The 10,304-nt window shown below is 44.3% G+C and overlaps 1 protein-coding gene across 1 annotated transcript in view; it reads left to right on the top strand.

The window, feature by feature from the left end:
* KHDRBS3 (KH domain containing, RNA binding, signal transduction associated 3) overlaps positions 1-10,304 on the top strand; it is a 159,895-nt gene that overhangs the window by 83,032 nt on the left and 66,559 nt on the right. The window contains exons 4-5 of the mRNA XM_006879269.1: positions 4,225-4,371; positions 9,771-9,910. Of these exons, the coding sequence (XP_006879331.1) occupies positions 4,225-4,371; positions 9,771-9,910 (287 nt within the window). The remainder of the gene's footprint in view (positions 1-4,224; positions 4,372-9,770; positions 9,911-10,304) is intronic.

The raw sequence follows: 10,304 nt of genomic DNA, 5'->3' as shown, positions 1-10,304 counted from the left end.
AATAAAAAAATAAGAGAAATTACCTCTGAATTCATTGATGTAAAACAGCTTAATCGTAAAGAATTTTTTTAAAGCTAAAATTTATTTTTATTTAAAAAATACTCAAGAAAGTTTAAAGAAGTCCAAAGGATCCAAAATATCCAAGCTTACTAAAGCTTGTAGTGAAGTCGTGGCCATGTCTTCTTCCTCAGCTTCAACTTCAACTTCAGCTTCATTCTGACCAGCGTGGTGCCTTGGAATTACTTCCAGATCGAAAGTAGACAATGGTTCTAATTTCCAGTGTTTGTAAAAGCCCATCACAGTAACGGTGACTGACCTAATACTTCCAGTAGCAGTTCCAAGATTGTAGTGCACGAAGCTGTATAATCCTGATCCCAAGGCACTAAGGAAAATCCAGAAATCCAAAGCAGACATCCAATTGATAAAAAGCAGATGTATCTGCAGATTTTATGGGGAAAGGGGTCCTCTGCTATCACCCACCACCTGATCCAGAGGTTATGCTGAGCCAGGATCGTGGCAAGTGGTGCCTGATATTTATGACAGAACCTCAGCAATGGTGAGAGTCCAGCAGTCACCCGGAGGGCAGATACAGTGTCTCCTCCGTCACATGCGTGTGTGACACTCCTTTAATGGTGATGAGTAGACTGAGTCAGAAAAAAAATTAAAGGGAGAACTTTTTTCTTTTTTTAAAAATTTTTTATTAATTTCAGTAAAAATTTACAGAGACTTTGGATTTCCATTCATTCATTGTTGCACTTTTCTCCCCTCCCAACCCTCCCCCCAGTACACTACCCTCTTGTAAAAATAAAACAAAAATTCTTTTATTGTTTTACAAACCCTCCCCCAGGTCCACTCCACCATGTAGCCTTTGCTCTAGACTCCTGTCATGACAAAAATACTTAATCACATATCCCTTTTAAACTGTTCTCTACCTCATCTGTTTCAATGCAGTATACATTGTTGAACCCATCTTTCTCAGTCTCCCCTCAACCCCTAGGTCAGTCCCGTTTTACAACAGTGGTACCATGTAGTATTTGTCCTTTTGTGACTGAGATACTTTACTCAGCATAATGTCCTCCAGAGTCACCCATTTTGAATAATATTGCATGAGTTCCTTGTTTTTCAATGCAGTGTAGTATTCCATTGTGTGAATATACCACAGCTTCTCTATCCATTCATTTGTTGATGGGTACTCAGGTTGTTTCCAACTCCTTGCTATTGTGAACAAAGCAGTGATAAACATGGGTGTGCATATATCTGCTTGGGTGTCAGTTATGGTCTCCTTGGGGTATATTTCCAGTAGTGGAATTGCTGGGTCAAATGGTATCTCTATTTGCAACTTTTTGAGAAAGTGTCATACTGCTTTTCACAGTGGTTGCACCATTTTACACTCCCACCAACAGTGAATAAGGGTTCCAGTTTCTCCACAACCTCACCAGCATTTGTTGCTTGCTGTTTTGTTAAATTTTGCTATTCTGACTGGGGTGAGATGATAATCTCATAGTTGTTTTGATTTGCATCTCTCTTAGAGTTAGGAGCTTTAAACATTTCTTCACGTGCTTGTTAGCCATCTGAATGTCTTCTTTGGTGAAGTGTCTGTTCATATCCTGTGCCCATATTTCTATTGGATTATTTATCTTTATATTGTGAAAGGGAGACCTTTTTAAAAAATTGGTTTAAAAAGCCGACTATTTGTGATAGCTTAATGGTAAGGAGTTGTGCTGCCAACCCAAAGGCACATGGTTCAAATCTACCAGCTGCCCCGTGGGGGAGAGACTGGCAGTCTCCTCTCTTATGACACATAGCCTGCTGGAAGATCAGCTTTGAGACTGTTCTGACTTGATGATGCATAACCAACATCAATTGTGTTTAGGGACAATCCGGTTGGCTGCTTTTAAACAAAGATGAATGGTCCTGTGGTTCATTGGCTAATGCATTGTGAGGGTAGGTGGAGAGGCATTGGACACTAGTTAGAAGGTCTGATCAGGGAGGACAGCTTGCTGACACCTTAGGTAAGTTTTGTGAGAGCCCTTCCAGCATCCCATAGGCCTGGACATGGGGTCCATGCTGTGTGTGGTGCCAGCCCTACCTGGGCACTCTCTTGGTGAAGGAGCCTGGCTGGGCAGCAGTGCTCCATGGCCATCAGGGATGGTCATCAGAGACCTTCTTGTGGGTCCTCAGTGGGAGGGGCAGCAAATGTGTGTGTCCTGACAGCAGCGAGGGCCTTACTGCCGGAGTACAAGGGATGCTGAGGACCAGTTCGTCTTCCAGGCCTGGAGGTCCGTCCGCATTACATTGTCCTCTCATATTGGGCCCTTGGCAGTGGTGGTACCGAGTCAGCCGTGAGGGGCCTTGGTGTTGAGAAGTCACACGTAGCCTCTGTCTCATCTCACTAGTCCATCAGTTATGCCTTCAGAAGAGCTGCTCTGAAGGGGACTGCAGCTGACCGTGTAAGCGACAAGTCTGCATCTCCCACGGAATGTGCTGGTAGTGTCCCATCCACCTTACCAGTCCTGGACGTCCTTCCCTGGTCCTCTGTCCCCTGCAGTCTCTGCCAGCTCCTACTGCTTTGTTCCTCGAGGTTCTGGTTTGGTCTGGAGAGGATATTTAGCCTGTAGAAATAACTGTACACTCAAAGGATCCGGCTCCTGGCTGACTTTTAGGAATGTCTTCCAGACGATTGCTGAATTACGGGTGTGGAATGCTGTTTCTGTGCCAAAATCGGGACCTGCCACCCCATTGTTGGCTTCTTGGTCACAACTCATGGCTCTGCCCCAGAAGATCAGGAAGTAACCTAGCTTTGCTGGCAGGAAGCTGCTCTGTGGGAATTGAAGGCCAACTTCTGGTGCAGGGCTAGTTAGCTGGCCTAGCATAGATGTTGTCTTACATACGTGGATCTAACTGTCTGACTGAGATTAAGCCCTGGACCCGACACGTGCCAGGAGGAAGCAAGCGTGACCGAGCCCCAATGTCTGCATGCGAGGAGGCCCCAGGGAGTGAAGACCCAGACAGGACAGGGTGACCACTGCCCCTGCTGTGGCGCTCCGAGTAGACACGTGTGGGAATACAGGCAAGTGCGGCGTCAGCCAGTGCAGGGTCTCTCAGGACACATTTCTGCAGACTTGTTTGTATGTCTGCAGTTCAGTTTAATAGACAGCATGCTGTGAAGGCAGGCAGCATTTACATAAATCCCTCCATTAAAATATTAATAATTAACACCGTTGCATAATAACCCATCCTTTATCTGTTGGCTACTTCATACCTCCTTTAATTGGGACAAATTTAATTCTTCAGTACGCTCTGCATGCCATGGACTCACTTTTTACATTTTGGTGTCATAAAGTAAACAGCGCCTCAGAGTTTCCCTTTTAAAATGTGTTCCATTCCTCAGACTAAGGCATAACCAGTAAACTGACTGAGGCAGGAAGCAGTTACCCTAAACAAGGCAGCCCTGTGAACTCTTGACTGCAGTGCCCACCAGCACTTTGTCTGGACAGGTGATCCCTTTGCTCTCAATGGCTGGCTGTCCTGAGCCATCTGTCCACCTCCCACTGCTGCAGGTCACCATGGGGGCCTGGCTGCTGGATGAGTGGAGGTTGAGCAGTGGGAGGGAGGTCTGTTCCAGGCTCGGAGGTTGCCCAGGGGCCTGGTCTTGGAGAATCCTTAAGGCTGTGCTGGGTCAGTTGCTGTACTGTGCTGTGGAGTCGGAACCGACCATAACCGACCCTCCAGTGGGTTTTCAGGGGCAGTCAATCTCACGGGAGGGAATTGTCCATCCTTCTCCCATAGAGCGTCTGGCGGATTCAAACCTCTGCCTTCAGGATTGTAGTACAGCTGCTTACCACTAGGCCACCTAGCCTTTTTTTTGTGTGTGTGATTTTGGGAGTTTGTCCTATAGTAATGACACTTTTTTTCGGGTGTGTGGGGGAGGTCAGGAGGTTTCAGTTTTTATTTATTGTTTATCTCTTTATTATTCTTTTTTATTGAAATTTTAGTGAAAGTTTATAGAGACTTTGGATTTACATTCATACATTGTTGCACATTTTCCTCCCTGTCCACCCCTCCTCCCCAGTTGGTTTTTCTCTTTGAAAAGAAAAAAACAAAACAAAACAAACTTTCATTATTATATAATCCACCCCCCCCAAGTCCACTCCCCCATGAAGCTCTCATTCTGGACTCTTGTCATGAAAATAATGACACATCTTTACCCTGCTTTTTCTTCAGGAAGAAGAGCTGAGGAAAAGCGGAGAAGCCAAGTACTTCCATCTCAACGATGATCTCCACGTGCTCATTGAAGTATTCGCCCCACCAGCGGAGGCCTATGCCCGCATGGGACACGCTTTGGAAGAAATCAAGAAGTTCCTCATCCCCGTTAGTACTTCCTTCATGCTTTAAAAGTCTCCCTGCCTTTTCATCCTTAATCACTGTTGTCCTTCACTGTAACTTGTCCAGCAGTCCACCAGTTGCGGAGTTCCATGTGCATCATCCTAGGTAGACCCCACAGCCCCTGAGAATGACTCAGCGTTGTTTCTTCTTTACAAAGCGGAGGAGTTTTAGCAAGGGTTAGTAATACTCCTCGCGTTCCTCAGCTGGCATGTTGCGGAGGTCAAGTCCTGCAGAGCTTTGCGGTGGCACTTACACAGCTTCAAGTTCATTGTATCCAGCACAAACTCACCATTGCTTCCCAGGCCTCTCGCTCTGCTGAGGGCTGGACAGAAAGATATGAGTGCAGGCTCCCTCTGTAGGAACGTGTAGTCTAAAGGGGAGAGACCCATAAACAGATGACCGGGGTACAGCGTGAGAAACACGAGGGTTGATGTGAGCTTGTGAGCACAGAGAGGCAGGGCACCTGGCCGAGAGCCGAGAGCTGGCCAGCTTCTCGGATGCATGGGAGCACTTGCTAGCCTTTGTATGCTTTCAGACACCTTGACATTGTTGACATTATGATAATGCCAAGGGCATGTATCTCCACCTTCACTTTATAAAGTAGTAGATGCCTTTTGTGTAAGTTGCATGAGGGATTGGAATCTCCTTAGTGACCCCAGGCTGTGTGGTGGATCCCTGCAGCCCTGTGGTCTGTGATCACATTAGCTGTGAGGGGAAGGGGAAAGTGTGTGTGTGTGTGTGTGTGCGCGCGCGTGTGCGTGCACACACGCGCGCGTCTGTCCATAGGGCGAAGGTTGACTCGGAGCTGACTCTCCATTGGGTTTTCAGAGGCACAGGATCATTTGACGTCATTCTCTAGCAGAGATGCTGGTGGATTGGATCCTCTAGCCTTTGTGTAGACAGCACAGCTCCTTGACACTAGGCCACCAGAGATGCTCGTAGAAAGGTTTAAACCAAGATTGTCTTGATAAAACCAGGACGTGGAAATCATTACGAATTTCACATGGGGAGCTGAAAATGTTCCAGATTGCCTGTATTAATCCCATTTAAACCCAAACTCATTATGTCATTGGCACATGTAGCATATCCCTGCCGTTAAGGAGTTTATCATCTCTTGGGAGAGATGATATCATATGTTCATAGCTACACATCCAGAATCACAGCTATCACAAGGCCAGGAAGGTGGTTATACCTTAGTGGGCACGCAGTGATGACCAGGCCGTGCTGGCCTAGCCAGATGGACAGATTATATTTCCCAAAGATGGCAGTGTTACCTCTGGTCCCACGACTCTGCCGCTCCCTGCCCAGGTGGTAGCCGGGCTGCAAGCTCTCACACTGTCAATCTGGACTGGCCAGAAGAATGCTTGGTCTCCCACAAGGTACAAAGATTCTCTGCGAATTTTTCTTGAGATGGTATAGTATAAGTGCCTTTATTTAAGACTGTGATCCATTTTGAGTAAATTGTGGTGTGTAGTATGAGGTGAGGTTATGAATTCATTCTTTTCCATGTGGATAACTGGTCGTCTGACTCCAGTTATTAAGACTACGCTTCCCTCCATGACATTGCCTTCACACCCTTGTTGAACATCAACCGAACATAAGTGTAAACATTATTATAAGTGTAAACTTTATTATAAATTTTTGAGTCTTCCAACTTTGTTCTGCTTTTCCATAATTTTAAATGTTCTTTTATTTCTCCGTTATAAAGTACCAGCAGCTTGTAAATTCCGGCAAAAAATACTGTCAAAACTCCTGATAGATTATTACATTGATTCTTAGGTGCTCATTTGGACGTGATTTCCACTTTCATACTTTCCAGCCATGGACATGAAATGTCTTTCCATTCCCCCCACTCTCTCATTTTTCTCAGTGGTGTGTTAGGCACTATTGTTAGGGCACCAAGCTCACCTTTCTTTGTTAAATTTATTTCTACTATTTTACGCTTTTAAACACTGTTGTGAATGGAATTTTGTTTTCAATTTCCTTTTCAGATGGTTACTAATGGATAGAAATAAAGTCGCTTTCTAGATGCTGATCGTGAATCTGTAGTTTCCCTTCTTTTGTAAACAAATGCATTGGTCTTTTACATCCTAGATTATGTATGTCAGCTTCAGATAGGGGCTGTTTTGCATCTTCTCTCGGGCTGGTGTGGCTTCGGTTGTGTTCCTTTTTTCGTCTTGTGCTGTAACATTGAGCGCAGTGTTGAATAGAAGGGTGCCCTTACTTCCTGCCCAAGTTTAGGAGGACAGCATTCAGCTTCTCATTGTTGTGATGTTAGTTACCTATTTTTAAAAACGTTTTTATCATGTTCTGTTATAGTTCTTTCTGTACCTACCTGGCAAGTGTTTAGGATCTTCTCTCTCTTGAGGTTTATTCTTTCAGTGTTAGTGTACTGCACTGATTGATTTTGGATGTGAAGCCCACCTTGCTCTCCTAGGATGCACCTTGCTTTGCATTGGTGTGTTGTCCACGCCCTGAAAGGTGCCTGTAATACTCAGCTACTAACTGGAGGAACGAGTCCACCTTGGAGCTCCTCAGAAGAAAGGCCTGGTGATCTACATTTGAGAAGTCATCTGAGGAAAACCCAGTGGAGTGAAGTTCTCCTCAGACACCCTGGGTCACCCCACAGTTATATAGAATGAAGCTGACTACCTATTTTTCCTGCTGCATTTCACTCATTCATAGTTTATTATGGAATTTCAAAGCTAAGCTCATGGAGGATATTGGTCTGTAGTATGTTTTTCTTGGAAAATTTTGATCTGGTTTTGATATCAAGGATAATACTATTTCAAAGAATGGCCTTTGCATATTCCTCAAAGTGCTGGCAAAGGATTGATGTGCCTTCTTTTAACTGTCTGGTAGAATTCAACACTGCTGTCTTCTGGGCCTTGGCTTCCTTTGTTGGGCGTATTTTTCGTTATTAATCTGATTCTTCTTACTGCTCTATTCATATTTTCTATTTTGTTTAAAATCACTTTTAGGGACATACATATTTCTTGGAGTTTTAAATACCCTGTGAAATGTTAATTTGTAGGCAGGACGTTGTCTGCTGTTACCCCATGTCGTTCTCCTCGTTTCTGGAGTGGTGTTGAGATGGTTCCCTCCCATTGTCTGGTTGGGTTGTTTGTGTAACCACTTAATCTGTCATTCTCGCTCTTTTTTTGATCTGTTTATGTACAAAGCTTTTTTCACTCTTTCATTGTTATTATTCATAAGGATCAGTCTGTTTTACTGGTTTTCTTCGTCACTCTCTTTGTGTGTATGATTTTGTCTTTTTATTATTTCTTTCATCTACTTTGAGTGGACGGTTTTGATTGTTCAAGTGGACAATTGTTATTTGCCATTGAGTCAGAACTGACCCCTATCTGACCCTCCAGCGGGTTTTCAGAAGCAGTGAATTGCCAAGAGGCATTGCCCATCATTTCCCTGTGGAGCTGGTGGTGGATTCAAACCATGTGCCTTTGAGATCGCAGAGGAATTTCTTACCACGAGGTCATCTGAGTTATTGTCCTGTATCAGGAGCCTTAAAAGCTCTAAGCATTGCTTGTTGGCATATGTTCATTCCAATGGAATATCTTCTGTGGACTTGAAAATAATACATACTCTGTGTCACTTGATGGAGTGTTATTGCAATGTCAGTTACATAATGAATTATGGGTTAAATTTTCTGTGTTCTTGGTGATTTATATTTTCTAGTTCTTTGATTTACTGAGAGCGAGAATCAAGCTTGCGTCTTCTATTGTGGTATCATCTTCTGCTTCAGTTCTGTCAGTTTCTGCTTTGTAGACTTTTGTGTTCTCTTGCTCAGTGTGTATGCTTGTAATTGTCTTATCTCCTCGTATGTTGTCCCTTCTCTAGTGTTGATTTTAAATGTCTGTGCTAATAGGTGCCTGGTACTCACAGTCTGCCTCCACCTCTCTCTGCTGTCTACGTCTTTGCCTGTCTTTCTCCTCTCTTGACCTTTAACATATTCATGGCTTTGGCTCTCAGTTATTTCTTCTTTGTAAAGCATATTGTTTATTCTCTTCTGTTTTGGTCTTATAAACTAGCCCAGCAATCTCTGCTTTTTGATTGGAGTTTTAAAATCCATTTCTGTGTAATATAATTATATGGTTGGATTAACAAACACGTTTTGTTCCTCCTCTCATGCTTTATTTTTTGTCCTACTCTCTTTACTGCTTTCTTTTGTGTTAGACAGAAATAGTTGTGCTTACTGGTTAATTCCTTTTTGTTGTTGACTCTTTTTCGGTCGCTCTAGTGATTGCAATATGCATCTTCATTTATCACAATCTGTTTTGAATTAATACTAAATTAGATAGGCCAATTTGCCTCACTATCGCTCGGTTTCCCCACTTTACTTGTGCATTAAGTTTTATAAATCCAATAATACAGCATCACTGGGGGTGTGTAGTGATCTTTTGATCCACTTTTGTGCTCAGCATGACCATGGTCACCTTGGAAAGACACAGATGGCCTCGCGATCCACGTTATAACCTCCCCATCCCAAATTGTGTTCCCTCACCAGCCACATCGCACTCCTTCCAGTTCTGTGGCCTCATCGTTATCCTGGGCTTGAACTTGCTGTTTCCTCCCCTGGAACTCCATTGCTCCTCATTCTGCAGTTCGTTCACACCCATCCTTGTCTGGCCCTTCCACAACCTCTCTGATTACACATCTGCTGTCTTGTTTGTTTACAAGAGAAGACACTAGTTCTTTCATATTATGTGCCTTTCCCAGTGAACACTGGAGTCTGGGGTGATAAGGAAGAATGAGACCCATGGACCTTCCTGGTCGTGTGTCTAGGTGATGATTAAAGATGAAGAGTGCGTTTTCCGGACAAGGATGCTAGGTCCAGTCTGGGAAATGTTGAGCTCCAGGTACATTAGCAGTATCAAGGTGCCAACGAGTTATAGGCACAATATCTGGTACCAGGAAAGCTGCCATCTTGTATGTATTTCTGTTATTTCTCTTTTTCTGGGTCAGGAGTTCCTTGACTGCATACACTAAGGCTTTCTTTTCCATTTTTCATGACTTTGTGCAGCTTTGATGCTTAAATAACTAGTTGAATTGAATAATAAATAACCATTTCCATACATTGCTCACTTGGTATTTTAATATTACTGTAAATGTTCCTCTTGGAAAATGTGCCCCAAGAAAGTATTAGGGAAGATTATTGGAAATCACAGTTTGAGGAATATTATTTTGAACTTCTCTTTCACAGTTTACAAAATTCAGTGGCATATTTTCATTTTGACCGACCGAATGCCGTCTTGTTCTGTGAATTCAGCTTTCCTCGTCTCATATTACACAGTGGTTTGCTTCTCACCCCGAGCACATTCATACTCTGAACACGCGATGAGCTGTATTTCTCCTGTCTTCTGTAGGACTACAATGATGAAATCAGGCAAGCCCAGCTCCAGGAGTTGACATACTTGAATGGAGGTTCAGAAAACACCGACGTCCCAGTGGTGCGAGGGAAGCTCCCCTTGCGGACACGAGGTGTACCTGCCCCCACGGTCACCAGGTGAGTGTCATTCGTTGCTTGATGTGTGTATGTGTCAGTATGTCCAGGTCAGTGAGCCAGGGCAGCACTTCCGACACTAGCTTGTTCACTAGCATCGCCGAGAGCTCTGGAAGTCTGTAGGCCAGTATTCAGGCCTGGTGATGCCATGTCACAGGGATTCACGTAGAAGTGACATTGCTGGGCTGAAGGGAACCCTGCACCCTTTCTGGCTATGACACGGGAATTTATTTTCTCACCTTCCCTTTTATTCTGTGTTATTTCCCATGGGCTGGGTGACTGAAGCACAGCAAGCATGTCAGCCAGCAGCTCGAGGCCGTAGACAGTGTTCACACAGGGCCCGGCCCACCTCCTCATAGACAGTGTTCACACAGGGCCCGGCCCACCTCCTCATAGA

This window comes from Elephantulus edwardii, unplaced genomic scaffold (assembly GCF_000299155.1).
Source record: "Elephantulus edwardii isolate Elephantulus edwardi_28Jun2011 unplaced genomic scaffold, EleEdw1.0 scaffold00003, whole genome shotgun sequence".
NCBI classification, from domain to species: domain Eukaryota; kingdom Metazoa; phylum Chordata; class Mammalia; order Macroscelidea; family Macroscelididae; genus Elephantulus; species Elephantulus edwardii.
The sequence above is the reverse complement of the archived record's forward strand: the minus strand, read 5'-3'. Positions and strand labels throughout refer to the sequence as shown.